Source organism: Centroberyx gerrardi, chromosome 18 (assembly GCF_048128805.1).
Source record: "Centroberyx gerrardi isolate f3 chromosome 18, fCenGer3.hap1.cur.20231027, whole genome shotgun sequence".
Lineage (NCBI taxonomy): Eukaryota > Metazoa > Chordata > Actinopteri > Beryciformes > Berycidae > Centroberyx > Centroberyx gerrardi.
Genome location: NC_136014.1, coordinates 8,205,773 through 8,221,675, shown reverse-complemented (window position 1 = coordinate 8,221,675; position 15,903 = coordinate 8,205,773). Strand labels below are relative to the sequence as shown.

General features: G+C 45.2%; 1 protein-coding gene across 1 annotated transcript in view; it reads right to left on the bottom strand.

Annotated features, from left to right (window-relative positions):
• Positions 1 to 15,903, bottom strand: part of gphnb (gephyrin b) — an 81,732-nt gene that overhangs the window by 45,852 nt on the left and 19,977 nt on the right. The window contains exons 2-4 of the mRNA XM_078289829.1: positions 11,298 to 11,376; positions 4,042 to 4,099; positions 3,696 to 3,788 (exon numbers count right to left, since the gene is read on the bottom strand). Of these exons, the coding sequence (XP_078145955.1) occupies positions 3,696 to 3,788; positions 4,042 to 4,099; positions 11,298 to 11,376 (230 nt within the window). The remainder of the gene's footprint in view (positions 1 to 3,695; positions 3,789 to 4,041; positions 4,100 to 11,297; positions 11,377 to 15,903) is intronic.

The window sequence follows — 15,903 nt, the reverse complement described above, 5'->3', positions numbered from 1 at the left end:
CGGTCAAGTGCGTTCTTCAAATCCTGGTAGAACGATAACGCTACTTTACTCTTTGTCCGCCAGCATGCTAGACCCATGTGGAAGGAAGTAGGAAGATTTAATTTTTTTTCTATGATTTTATTTTTTTGCAGGGGAAAATTTTGTCTTCCTACACTTCTAGGTCCTTGGCTAATCACCAGGCTAGTTGCTTGTGGAAGGTGAATGATCCAGTAAGCATTGCATACAATTTTCACAAATGTTGAAAACTGTTTTGAACTGATCAGAAAGACAGATGTTTGGGTTAGGTCCGTCTTATCAGTCCGTTTAACATCATAATTGTATGCAAAAAAATTCATGGCCAAAATGCCTCGTAAGACGTAGAAAAGAAGGAGGGAGAAGGACGAAGTTTGAGAGGAAAGGGACATGTGTGGTGGGAAGGGGGGGAAGAGAGGGAAAACTAGTAAGGAGGGAGAGAAGCTTCATATGGTGAAAGGAGGAAAAGGAGGGAAGGAGAGATAGCGGAGGAAGACAGAAATTGAGAAAATCCCCTGACACCTTCAGCGAGCTGGTTAATCATGAGAGGAGGAGGGGCAGCTGTGCGTAAATAAAGCCTTCATTGTGAGACAAGACGCAGAAACATGCGTGAATACAGCGCTTGCAGTTTGCTTGCACACACACACGCACGCACACACACACACACACACACACACATGCAAACACCATATCACAAACACATGCGCACAAACATGTACAGACACATGTGTAGACATGTGAATCATGAATACGTTGAACGAGAATATCCTGAATAACTATTTCAAGGGGGTGGGGGTGGGTCTAGGTTTTGTGAACATATGACACAAACTTCTTGGACTGTAACTTTGAAAAACATGAAAAATATACGTATTTTTTAAAAGTAGTAGAAGCAGAAGTAATCCTCTACTTGTTTTAAAAGTAACTGTTTTTTCATTATTTCAGTCAGGAATGGAAAGAGTGGGCTGCTGAAATATTCAACTCAACTAGAAGTAGCCTACTGCTGCTGAAATTTTACTTGAGTAGAGGTAAAATTACTGGTGTAAAAATCGACTAAAGTAGAAATAAGAAGTAGCTAATTTAAAATATACGCTGAGTACAAATTACTGAGTTACTTTACTGAGTTAATAATTCATTAATGTCTCTACATTGATGTTTATGTTGCTATTAACTATCCAGCTAGCTAGCACGGCTAGCAAGCTAGCTAGACAACAACGAGGCTAACGCAAACCAATATCATATGAATAGATTTTAACTAAGCTATTATCATGGATAAAACTGAGTTGGATTTGATTTGGTTACAGAGAGTCCACATTTCCTGCAGATGCTTATGCAGGTTTGATGCAGATTTCATTTTGGATTAGCAACTTTCTGATGCAATGCTAATGGGAAACCTCAAATCAAAAAACAGGCTAGCCTACCTTCAAAGTAGAAGTACACAAAAAACCTACTCAATTACAGTAATGTGAGTAAATGTAATTTGTTACATCCACCCTTGCTTTCAAGTAACATAACAGAATACAGTAACATGTGTTTTGTACAGACACAGACAGACACAGAGATAGCCTCGTCTGCAGCATGCAAGGTTGAATCAGATAGCAGGCATTATCAGTGACTACAGTGTGTACGTGTCTTCCCCCCTCCAGGAAGGTTGCTGTCTACCAAGATTGATGAGGACCATTGATACTGCTGAGAACCACAACTCATCCCCTGCCAGCGTCTGTGTGTGTGTGGGTGCGTGTGTGTGTGTGTGTGTGTGTGTGTGTGTTTGTGGGGCTGGTGAGTGACAGAGTACAGGTAACAGAAATATATCAGTATAACTCAAAAAGGTAAATGATCTGATTAATAACCTATAGTTATTCAGGTGTTGGTGAAATGGTGTGTGAAGAGATGGGAGGGAAAACATGAGGGAGAGAGAGAGAGAGAGAGAGAGAGAGAGAGAGAGAGAGAGAGAGATTAGATATGTATATGTGCGTGTGAATGTCTGCTAGAATTTGTCTACACACTAATTCATGCGTTAATCCAAGTGTGTCCACAGTATGTAGGCTATACAGACTGTGTACAATGTGCTTTATATGAGTGTGAGTGTGTGTGTGTCTGTGTATATATTTGTATGCATATAAACTGGATGTCAAAAGTCTACACACCCTTTCAAATTTTGTAGTTTTTATTGCCTTGTGCCTTTTGGATATAGTAACCAGCGAAATCAATGTTTTGTATATTAATTCTTCATTTGCAGGCAGTAATGTATCCCAGAGTTTCCCCTACCACTGAATAGGCGAGGTGGTTCACCTAAAGGAGTTTCCACTGAATCCTTGTAATGTTTTGGCATGAAAGTGGAAACTTAAATATGGTACTAAATATAGGCTAACAGCAGCTTTAATACCAAAATATACCAGTATACGTTTCGGCCATGACACACCCATATTGGCCGAACCCTAGCTAAAATACCATGGTTGTGTGAGTGTGCACCCCCTTTATAATTGGGGATTGTAACTGTGGAAAGATTTAACTAATCACATTCCCAAGCATGAACACAGCTAATTTGTGCATACTTTGGAATTGTCTCAAGGCAATAAAAACTAGAAAATGTGAGAGTGTGTGTAGCCCTTTGACAGCCACTATATGTGCGCCATGGCCCCCTCTCCTCTGCCAGTCTATCCTTCCCAGCAGCAGCTGCCTCCTGTAGTAACTGATCTCTAATCAGCGACAGAAGCGCTCCACACACCCATACTGACACCCGCCACCCATTGTCTCTCAAGTGCCTGCAACAAGATCCCAGATTACCCAAAAAATGGCGAGTCAATAAGGATCTAACTTCTGCCTCTTTATTTCCCATGTGACCGCGGGCCTAATTACGCTGGGTGTTAATCAGCGCTGGAACAAACGTGTGTAATCAGCGAAAACAGACAGGGGTCTTTTGAATGGAGCCCAGGCAGCAACAGGAGAGGAAGCCCTGCTACATCTGCCCCTCGACGCTCTCTCCTTTAACCTTTTTTCTAGCTATGTTCCATACAACTGTCAAGCAAATTTTACTTTTGAAATGTCAAAAAATTAAATGTGAATAGATGCATTTTAACACCTGCGTTAAAGCAAATAAAAAGGGCTCCTAAACGCCAGAAAAACACATCTATAGCAAAAATGGAACGAAGACAGCAAGACAAAAACAAAGAAATGCACTTGGCAATATTCTAATACACCAACTAAAGTCCACACAACCATTACGGGTGCCTTATACATGGGAGCAACAGCAGGTATGACAGTTCAAAACATACAGTAGCCACTTTTGAACCGCTGTGCAATGACACTGAATGATTTGTCGAGCAAATTATGCCGAGCCTACGTCACTATTCATTCAACAAATGCATTTTCCATTGCTATTTATCACAAAATTGCTTTATGGACAAAAACATTTTCTGCTTCCTGGGAGCGTAAAAACTTTTTTGCAACATCGGGGAAACGTAATAAAATTTTGCCATTTCCATTCAGATTTTCTAATTTGATAAATCATAATTCGAATACTTGGATGGAAAGCCAGCATATGTGTCATTTAAGTGGATTGTGGAGCACTTTGTAAACTGTTATTGAGAAAGCGATGAGAGGGGTGTGGGAGGACAAAAAGCTGCGCGGTTGATGATGGAGAGAGTCACTAACGCCACATTCCAGTGAAAAACATGGAAACCCACCTCTGGTGTGACGTCTCGCGGGGCGAAGCCGGTGCCCCCGGTGGTCAGGATGAGGTTGAGTTCCTTCTCATCGCACCAATCCACCAGGGTCTCCTGTTGGCACACACACACACACACACACACACGGTTAGTCATAGATATGGAAATAATCACAATAAACAGATTGCAACAGTACCCTTTTTTAACTGAAATGCATGCTTGTTACCTGAAAAAAAAAAAATTTTTCAGGTAACAAGCTTTTTTATTCCAAAATGGATACATCACATGTTGTTAATGACCTTTTCATTGAGATAGATAGATAGATAGATAGATAGATAGATAGATAGATAGATGCGGTGGTACGTACCTTGATCTCATCTATCTCATCTGGCACTATCTTATAGGCCACGATCATACCTCCCAACCTAAGAAGGGGGAAAAAGAGAGAAATATTAGATCACAAATACAGTCATCCCCATATGAGATTGTAGACAAGATACTGTATTGATCCCCGCAGGGAAATCTTCTTTTCTCTTGCCCCCCCTCCCTCCACAGGGAGGTCAGAGGTCAGGGGTCAGGGTCAGGGTGAACTTGTGATATCATGGGCTCCATCATCTCATCTCCGTCTTTCCCTGTCCCGTCTTTCTCTGTCTCTCTGATCTGTGTGCACAGAGTAATAAAGCGGAAAATGCAAAAAAAAAAAAAAAGGAGAGAGATTCCAGACATGCACCCCAGAGCTTGTCCCTGTGGCGCTTGTCTGACTTACAAAACGTCCTCTGGCCTCCAGCCTCCGGCCTCACCGCCGACAACGCTTTTAAAGAAACCTTTCATTTTCAAAAAAACCCCCACAGGCCTGGGAGGGCAGAGATGGCAGGACTGGAGGATAGATAGAGACACAGGGAATGTAGGGAATGGAGAAGGAGGCGAGAGACATGGAGACAGTAGACAGAGACCGAAAGAGAGGCAGAAAGAGAGCAAGAGACGTAGAGAGATACAGCGAAAAGCGAGGAGAGAGAGAATGCCCTTGAACATCCCCCTCCTGAAAGGATTTTCCAACAGGACGGCCCACTGGAGAGGCAGCGCTGACAAGGACAGAGCTGCTGCTGCTGCTGCTGCTGCTGCTGCTGCTGCTGCTGAACAGCGAGCCACGGCGCCCTCCTGTGGCCAGACCGGGCATCACACCCCAAAAACAACAACCCCGGGCTCAAGGTGAAGGCTCTGCACAGACACCCCTTATGTAACCCTTTTTTTTTTTTTTTTTAAGGAGCGCTATTTTTAGGAGACTACTGCATCATGTTTCCCCCTCCGCGCCAGCCGCTTAACGGCATGATACCCTCCCTCAGACAAAACCGAGGAACTCCACATCAGGGTATCTGCCATTTATCTGCCATTCGGCGGACGCTTTTACCCACAGTGCCTTGCTCTAAATGCCCATTGAGCCACACGGGGAATGGAACCCCCTAACTTGGCAACGTTAAGAGTCCCTTCCCCGCACGATTGAGCGATTCCGCACCCTGGAAATATCATCATGGATTCATAGCCGAATCCATCGTCTCTGCTCGGCTTTTCAACCGAGCAAGAGAGAGAGAGAGAGAGAGAGGGGAGAGAGACACGCTGAGCAAGACAACACCAAATATTGCACCAAGCGTGCATGGAAACGATGCATGAAACTCAGAGGGAAGCTGTCTGGCTCCGCAAAAAAAAGAGGCAGAGAAGTGAGAAAGGATCATTTAAGTAGTACTTTTTCATGAAACGCTGTACATGTAGGATTACTCTGAGCATTCACCAACTCATGCATCCACATAACACATGCACAGCTACACACACACACACACACACACACACACACACACATGCATGTACAGACACACACACCTCCTGCCATTCTTGTGATGGCATGAGTGATTTTTTCTTCTAGATAAGGGGGAAAGTGCTTGGGCATTTCTGTGTGTACGTGTGCATGTATATCAGTGTGTGTGTGTGTTTGTCCATTTATGTGTGTGTGTGTGTGTGTGTGTGTGTGTGTGTGTGTGTGTGTGTGTTACACCTCAGGAGAGTAAAGGAGCTGTCAGGACAAATCACCTCTCTCCCTCTCCCGGGGTTTTTATGCCTCTCTGTTTCAGCCCAAATGAAAATATGCTCAACACAAATAACTAGGGTTCCTTCCCACCGTTTCCTAGGCAACCCCTCCTGTCTGAAGCCTCTAGTTGCTGTGTTGTTCATCGTGAGTGTATGAGAGTGTGCGAGTGTGTTTGTGTGCGCCAGTGAGTGTTTGTGTTTCCTCTCTTTTTTTTTTTTTTTTGCAACGCACTATTGGGGATGCCATTTCTGCGCAAAGGGAGGTATGTGCTGTTGAGTGGACACTTTTGAGTCTGTGCATGTACATGTGTGTGTGTAATATCCTATGGGGCATGAGTGTGTCTGTGTACTCTGTGTGTTTGCATGTAGGTCTCTGTATGTGTGTGTGCATGCGTGTATAGGCATGTGTGTGTATGTGCATGTCTATGTGTATGGATGTGAATGTGTATGTCCGTATGCATAAATGAGTATGCATGTGTATGCAAATGTGCAAATGGTGTATATGTGCATGTGTATGCATGTATGTGTACGTGTATGTATGTCTGTGTGTATGCACATATGTGTATGCATATCTATGTGTGTATGTGTATATATGTGTACATATGTGTGTATGCATGCGTATCTATGTGTCTCTACAGTATATATAGGTATGTGTATGTATTGTATCTACAGTATATGTATATTTGTATGCATCTATATAGGGTATGTATTTGTATGTATACATGCAATGTATATGTGTATCCATGAAGATGTATGCGCATTTATATGTGCATTAATTTGTATATATACACATGTACGTGTATGTATGTGTGTGTATATATGTACAGTATGTGTATTGGAGATGGTGTGCCTTCTACAGACTGTATTTGGGGCAGGTGCACTCTGAATTGAGGGAAGCCTATTAGAGGGGAAAGGGCCTGCAACATTTTAATCTGTAACACCCATCTATGTCTCTTTCCACTGCGGGGGGTTACGACATAAAAAGCTCTTCTTCAAACTGCGGGCCGGAGGTGGTCAGGCCAGAGCGATGGCTCCTTGCTCTATGTGCGGACGGGAAGAGGTGTATGTGTGTGTGTGTGTGTGTGTGTGTGTGTGTGGAGGATGGGGCGGGGGGGGGCATGGCTCTAGTTTTGGCTTGAAAGCCTGGACGCCTCGGCCAAATCTTTCTATGAATAAAAGACGAGCACAAGAGGATAAAGAGAAAGAGAGAGAGAGAGGGAGAGAGTAAAAAGAGTGAGAAAGGGAGGGATAGACTGTCAGGGACACGCTAAGCAGGAGAGAGCAAAAGTGGTGTGCCTGTGTGTGTGCACGCGCGCACTTATGTGTCTGTGTATGTGTGTGACACCTGTGGGCCAGCTGCAGATCTCGGCAGTAGTGGGACACTTCCATGATGAGACCCATCTGCCGTGGTGATTTCATTAATAATACAAGCTCTTTGTACAGGGCACTCAATCTCACACACTCTCTCTCTTACACACACACACACACACACACATATACTGTCCAGGGAGGAGAGAGGAGAGCCTTGGCCATCTCTCCACTCCCAGTAGTAGCGTGGAGTAGAGCGCATTACAGCCGAGTTGTCGGCCGGTCCATATGTGGGAAAGCTCTCAGGGGGTCGGCCTCTCAACATGTCAGCTGACGGAGGGAAGGGATGGAGGGATGGAGGAGGAGGAGGGGGAGGGGGAGGGGACTAGCCCACCTCTTCAAACTCCTACCGTGATGAGAGCTCTGAGTGCTCAGCGAGGGGTTCCACTCCCATGATTCCACTCACAGGCACTAAACAACACACACACACAGCCTCACACACACACACACACACACACACACTTTAACATATTCTGCAGACCATCCCGCCCTACGAGCATTCTATTTACAGAATAAATGTCATCGTGGTTCAGATCTGGCATAGTGCTCACAGTCTCTCTCTCTCTCTCTCTCTCCCATTTCATTTCCCTCAGCTACACTAAATATCAAATAGGCTTCATGTGTTTAATCGGCAAATTTAACATCCCTGGCACTTGAAGAGCAATAACAGAATAAGGCAAAACAAGCACTGCTTGTCAGTATGTGTGTGTGTGTGTGTTTTAATTATTTGCAATGTAAACGACACCTCTGCTCAGCCCTGCAGGTGAAAACCTCCGAGTCAAAAAGACTTTATTGCCACACAAGCCACATATTTGACTGGCGTTTTTTCGGATTTTGTCTTTTTTTTTTTTTTTTCATATCCGGCATTTTTGATGTTCATCTTTTTGGGCTTTTATGTAGCAAAACAGTGATTATCAATATAAGTACATGCACAAATATTAATGTAGATTTTAGGTTTTAATAATAATCATTGGTTGTCAGTTTGGGAAAAAAACTATTAGTATTTTCAATCATTTTTATAAATTAAGATTTTGACCTAAATTATTATTGTAAATATATTATACTTAGTAATAATAGTATTTATTATTGTTATTGGTATTAAATTATTATTATTATATTGTTATTATTATTATTATTAGTAGTAGCAGCAGTAATAGTAGCAGTAGTAGTATTTATGAATGTTTTCAAGAAAGTTGATCCAAGTAAAGTAATTAGTAAAGTTATTAATACAGCTATTCTTCTTCTTCTTCTTCTAGTCCTTATAGATGCTGGATCTCTACCAGTCCAGGTGTTGTGTGTGTGTGTGTGTGTGTGTGTGTGTGTGTGTGTGTGTGTCCGTTCCCTGTCTGTCTCCACTGTGAAATGAAGCTACTGTCACCCATCTGATTGACTTCCAGCTATTCTTAGCCGTGACAATTTGTAAAATTGACAAAGGATGTTACAACACAAGTCGCTGGAGGGCAGAGACACGGTGTGGGCTCAACCGCCCGGGAGGAGGCTAACTCAACCTCCAACACACACACACACACACAGACACACACACACACACACACACATCTCACATGCACAAATATGTGAATGCAAACAAAAACACTTGCCCACACAGAGACAAACACACACAGCTCACATGTAGCACAAAAAATACAAAGACACAGACAGAAAAAAGACACACACACACACACACACACACGCACACACGCACGCACATACGCACACACACACACAAGGACACCCACATCATGTATACCTACATCCACCTCTGCCTCCTGTGTGTGCCCTTGAGTCTGGGTATCATTTGTCTGACCACCCTCTGTCTTCTCTCTCTCTCTCTCTTTCTCTCTCTCTCTCTCTCTCTCTCTCTCTCTCTCTCTCTCTCTCTCTCTCTTTTGCCACATATCATTTTTCTCTGCATCTGACACACCTCTGGATGCTCCTGGATGCCAAACTGGGCAGATGGATCGAGTGCGCGCGCGTACGTGTGTGTGTGTATATGCCTGAGAGACGCTGTGATTATAGTTTCTGTTGTGTGTCCTGCTGTGGCCCAAGCTCCCTCCCTCTCTCTCTCTCTCTCTCTGTGTCCCTCGGTGTCTCTGTCTATGTCTCTCTGTCACAGCGGCGGTGGCACATTGAGGGCACGGCGTACTGGCTGGTCAACCTGACGGAGCCAGTGACTCGTGGTGTGGCGTGGATTAACATGGCGCGGAGGAGCTCGGGCCGGGGGAGGTCAGCTGGAGCCTGTCTGCAGCAGCCACCGTCACCGCGACACAGCAGGGCCGACAGAAACACTAACACCGACTGTCTGTCCGCATGTCGGCTTCTAATGTGGAACAGCACCCTGTTCAGTCCAACCTTGCCCCCCCTCAGCTCAGCGGTAGTACAACATCGCCTTGCCCTGCCCATAGAACCCCTAACTGTGAGTTCACACTGTGAGCAACATGATCAACAAGTCACTGCACGTCCATTCATTTCCTATAGAGCTGAATGACCAGGGAAACTCGCCTATGTGTGGACACTCAACAAGCTGGTTGGCCGAGAAAAGTCGGCCACAGCTGTACTTTTCAGCAGCCGTCAACAGCCAATCAGATTTCTGCGCTTCCTTGTTTAGCTACCAATGTGACTTAGTTTCATGGAAAATGCAAAATGGACCATCGAAAGCTTCCCAGTTCTCTTTTATTAACTTTTGCTAACTTTTATTTGAAAGACTACAGGAATAAACGTCTCAAAAATGATGCTTAGAGAACGGTTGCATCCATCTTTAGGGTCGATGGTAAGCTCTGAAGTCATTTTATTGAGTTTTTTCTGTTTATTTTCTGTTTTATTTTAATGCTGCCTAATTAGCGCTTGCTAGCTAGCTATGCTAACTCATCAGAACAATGCAAGGCAATACCGAAACAGCTAAAAAATACATGATTGAAGTGCATAAACATACACAAAACAATAAGAAACAGCTCTCCATTCATGAAATGGATCTGTTGTCACTTGCGTTCTCTGTCTAGCGCACATGACATGGCATGAGCCTCCTCACACTCTCTCTCTCTCTCTCTCTCTCACACACACACACACACACACACACACACACACACACACACACACATCATACACACATTACACATCAGCCTCACACATGAACATCATACAGTAAAGGACATGACAAGCATGGATGAGTCCAGGGTCCCACAGCAGGGGGCTGGTGACACTCCAGTGGTATTGACTGGTGTGATACTGCGACAAGGTAGCAGGGTAACACCAGGAAATCAATGGCAGTGTAGAGAATGACTCGGATGTCTGGCGGGCCGTGTCTGAGGCTGCATCAGGGTCAGGGCCAGATTCACTATATCAATAAATGGTTTACCCGTCTTTTTATTACCAATACACCATTGATCAACTCCTCATATAAAATTTGACAGCCTAAACACCCAACTGTTTTTGACTGTTTTTGTAGTTACAAGGAATATATGAACATAAGACTCATTGACTCTCTAGTGGGCCTATTCTTTTTTTACGACTAGAGCAACTGAAACCCACGTGACCACCGCCTCTGTTCTCTTTGCCACAAATAGGCCAAATGAGTATCTAGGAAGCCTGACACTGCACACTTTGAGGGTGCTGAAAAGGTGCAAAAAGAACATTTTAAAGCAATTAGTACAAGGAGGTGGTTTTTCTTTTTGTTTATTTCTAAGATTTTTGTCTTTGTGGACATACACCTCCCATTCATTTCTGATGTTTTCCTGTTTTTTTGGTGCTCTTTTGTCCCTGATCACATCCTTGTTAACAGAAACAATCCTTCAATTCGCTTCCTTTAGCTTCTTCGAATAAACGACGACGTCTTGCAGCTACCAACAGTCGTCCTTACCCATCGGAGAATGCTGCAGCTCTTTTGTTGTTGCCATGCATGCTGGGAATTTCTCTCCATAGGGCGACACCGAGCCCCCGACATGTTGTGTGCAAGGGATATTTTTAGTTGGTTAGTTACACTCATGCACAAGAAAGAAGGCTCCCGCTCGCACACACGCACACACACACACACACGCAGTGTGCCTCTGCATCTTTTTTTTGTGCTGTTGGTGTGCGTTTCGGTCAAAGGACCTCGCTTGAGACTAAACACTGTATGCATGAAGGTGCAGCGTTACCTAATGTTTTCTTTCATTGCATTGTCTAGAAAAGGCCGGTACTCACAGGGAGGGATCATGGACGAGATCTTTGAGGTTGATGCCACTGCGGTCCTCTGCAAGGTTCCGAAAACAGCTGTCACTCACTGGAGGGAGAGAGAGAGAGAGAGAGAGAGAGAGAGAAATTAGTACACTAAGCTAACACCATAAGCTATCTAAAATTAAATACGTGAAGGGTTTCACTCCAAAATGCTGTCTCATAAATGTTAGTAATTGGTAGGCAAAGGTTTCATAATATCCAACAACTTATGTTTTTTCCTGCCAAATGAGTTTTACTTTCATGCCAGCCATCGCTTTGGTGAGTAGGCGTCAATTTTTTCTAATTTTGGAGAAGAAAGTGAGACCGTTTTCATAAACTTTTCATAGCCGCAACCAGTTTCTAAAAACAGTGTCTGTTCGCTTTAGTCACATGGCCGCCATGTTTGATTTGGGAAACCTTACCTGGAAGACAGTTAAGCAGATGGAAAGAAAGCCAAACTCAACACATCTTTGGATAAAAAAAAAAAAAATATACAGCAAAATTTGTGGAGAGATGAGCAGAGCTGGAGGCCAAATTAAACAAGAAAGTCCAAATGAAAGGCTACAGCAACTGGATTAAAGGTGATGTTCCATGGTCCATAACGTTAGCTAATGTTAGCAGTCAGCTACTTCATGTTGTCATGTTGTTTCAGGTCAAATTGTGTAAGTTGTAACTATTTTCAACAGTTTAACAGCTATAGCCATGTAATGCTATTGTGTTACCTAGCAGACACAGCTAGCATAAACAATTTAACTGTCTAAGAAAGGCCACTAAGGATATGAAGCATAAAGTTAGTGTAATGCTAATACTAACGATAGAGGCCTAAATTCTGACAATAAGAATTAGACTTCTACTAAACCTGTAGAAGGCATTTTTGCACATTAATGGCCCCAAACAGACGCAAGAGGCAACTGTTTTACTTTTGAGAACTTCCAATACCCACAAATCATGGAGTTCAATGTGAGTAAACTGATGTATTTTTATATAAACTCTCTTGCCTAGTACAGCTTTAACAATCTGACTGCTACATTGTCTTCTGCATCATGTTCCCCACCCCGAGTGCGATGACGCAAATCAAATATGGCCGCCATGTGAATAAAAATACTGACCCCACCCCTCACCCCACCACCTCCACCATACACACTTTCTGATCACACTGAGCTGATGTGAAGCCACACCTTCACCGTCTCCAACCTCTCCCTTATAAAAACCCCCCCCCCCCCCCACACACACACACACACACACACACACCCACCCCCCACCCCTCCGACTGCAGAGCAGGTGCGAGCCACATGAGTCATCACCGTGATCACAGACGGATAGAGTGACGGATAGAGCGAGACAGGGAGGAAGACGAAGAGACGGAGGGAGGGAAAAAGAAAAGAAAAGAAATGAAAAAAAAAAAAACAAAGCGAGAGGAGACTGAGAGAGAAAGAGACAGACGAGGAAAGGGACAAGGTGTTTCGTGATCTGACGGGGGGGGGGGGGGGGGGGGGCAAACGTGGACGCAACGCGCTCGCGTCCAAAAATAGACGCGAAAACGAAGCACCGGCAGGGGTGATGGTGATGGTGGAGGTGGCGGCGGCGGTGATGGGGATTGGATCCAAAAAAAAAAGTTGATGCGCTAGTTGTAGACAAGACTGGAAATGTCATGATGTTACTCCAATGAAGTGCCATGATCCATGAACGAGAGGAGGAGGGGCGGAGGGGGGAGGAGGAGGAGGAGGAGGAGGAGGAGGAGGAGGGGGAGGGGGAGTGGAAGGGTGAAGCCAAAATGGTGTAAAAAAAAAAAAAAAAAACGGTAGATGGAAGGGAAAGGGGGGGAACGTAGGGGAAGAGAGCGAGAGAGGGATGAAGGATGAGGGAGGGAAAATAGAGAGGAAAGGGAGGTGAGGGAGGCGGAGAAGAGGGAAGCGAGGGGGGGTGGAAAGAGAGAAAGGGATGAGGGATGAGTGAGGGAAGGATTTTTTAAAGGGGTGTGTGTGTGTGTGTGTGTGTGTGTGTGTGTGTGTGTGAGGAGAATAGGATTGCCGGTGGGGCAGTGCTGTGGAGACAGAGGTAAACAGAGAGTGCAGGACGTTGCTCTGGGCTCTGGCAAATAAATGGGAGAGTGCTGACATTTGCACACCGAGCCAGCTGAGAAAGAGAGGGAGAAATAGAGAGAGAGAGCGAGAGAGAGAGAAAGACGGAGGGAGGGGAGAAGGAGAGAGGGAGAGGTGGAGGGAAGAGAGAAAAAGGGGGGAGCAGGCACGTGGAATACACACTACCCTGGCTTAAGAGGGGCAATGCTGCATAAGTGCGTGTATGTGTGTGTGTGTGTGTGTGAAGAGGGAACTTCCTTCAAGACTGCAGTATTCCTTACAAACACACACACACACACACACACGTACACACACACACACACAGCCCTCCTCAGTCTTTCTCTCCCAGCTACCCCTTGATCTAAAAATAGCCGTTCCACTCTCCTACAAGAGGCAGCAACCATTCTGAACCAATCAACACGCTCTGTCAAAGGCATCGGCACCCACAACCCCTCCATGTGTGTGTGCGTGCGTGCACGTGTGTGTGTGTGTGTGCGTGCATGTGTGTAACAAGGGGAACTCCTGACTAAAGGTAATAAAACTGCGCCCCCCCCCCCCCCCCCTTCCTCCCCTTCCTCTCTTCCCCTCACCGTTTTTTGGAGGAAGAGGTGGGAGAAAGCGTTCCCTTCTAGAAAACGATAGCACGGAAAAAGAAATAGAGAGAGACAGGGAGGGAGAAAGGGAGAAACAAAAAAAAAAAGAGAGAGTGTAAGAGTCAGAGAGAGAGAGAGAGAGGGAGAGAGAGAGAGAGGGAGATCTGGCTGCAGTTGAAACAGGCTTCAAAGGAATATTAATGTGATCCTGTGCAGGAGCTGAAGACAGGGGAAGAGAAGGGGGAAGAGAGAGAGAGAGAGAGGGAACCGAGAGGGAGGGAGGGAGGGAGGAGGGGGGGGAAGAGTGAGAGGGAGGGGAGGGGAAAACGGTGCGCAAGTATTCATGACGCTGCCCCCCCTCTTTCCCCCCCTTCCCCCCCTAGCTCCGCCCATGCACCTTTCCCCAGGTAAATCTGCCGCTTAAAGCGGATGGGAGCTGCTCGCACTCTTAAACCCAGCGTCCCGTCCACTCCACCACCCCCCCCCCCCCCACCCACCCCCGCCCCACCCCCCATCCTCCAGAGGGCGCTACTCCCCACGGCACGTACAGTAGGCGGCATACTAAAGGTCAATCCTTCTACATGGCTGGACAAACACTAGGGGACTGACAGACAGACAGACAGCGACAACCAGACAGACGGTTGCTGGAGATGAGACAGGTTCTTCTTCTGTGATCATTTTCATATTTGACTTTCCTAGTACACAGTGCAGCCAAGTCTGTGCTTGTGGCTGCACACACACTTGCTTGAATGTGCCTTATTTGTTTCTGAACAGGCCAGGACGTTTTTTCGATTCCGTCTGTCTGCAGCCTATCTGCCTCCATCAGCTTCTATTTGCCTGTGCTAAATTTAGCATCTTTTATGATATCTCTCGCTATATATATGTCTGAAACCACACCATATGTATCCATATATGGGCATCTGCGTAATTTCACACGTTTTTCAATTTTATGTCTATTTGCTGGTATCTCTGCCTGTATTGACTCCTATCATCTCATATTTGCCTCCACCTGTGAGTGTGTGTGTGTATGTGTGTGTGTGTGTGTGTATGTGTGGATGTCCCCAGGCTGTAGGAGTGGGAGGAGAGCAGGAGGCCTGTGCTTTAGAAGCATTACGCAGGGCAGAACCACGCACACATGGGATCTAGATGTGTAGAGCACAAACACACACACACACACACACACACACTTAAAGGGTTAATCACTGAGCCACAACAGATCAGGGGAGACCAGTACACGAGGGAAGAGATGAAGAGATGACAGAAGAGAAGGGAAGAAAGCGACTGACGAGAGAGAGAGAGAGCAAAAAATCTCAATATATAGAGCGTAAAAGAATGGAAAGAGTGGCACAAGGGAATATTGCCTAATAGGGGAGAAAAGAGGAAGAGAGACTGAGAAAAGTAGACATAGCAAAAAGATAAAATGATTATGAAGCTCTGTCTCTCCCTCCCTCGCTCTTGTCTGGAGGTGATGTGCTGATCACAGTGCAGAACCAGCGGCCATGTCTGTAATACAGCTAGCAGGCTGGTGCTGCCTGTCTGTGATACAGGTAGCTAGGTTAGCTAGCAGGCTAGCTGCTGTCTGTCTGTCATATAGCCAGGTTAGCTTGGAGGCTAAGCACTGTCTGTCTAGCTAACAGTCTAGTTGTCTATCTGTGATGCAGGTAGTTAGGTTAGCTAGCATACTAGTGTTTCCCGCAGGTTGTCAGTTTAGTTTTACAGCGTTTCATTTACTAAGCCCTGTAACTCATATTTATTCAAGCACAAGTCTCTCAATCCAGTATACGCTAATGACATTGCAACATTAGCTGACTATTATACTTCCATCTGAATGTTGAGGCTGTTTCAGTTTGCGTCAGGACAGACACACCGTGACTCCAAGGAGCACAGATGCACTGGATTACTTCATAGGTGCAATGAATT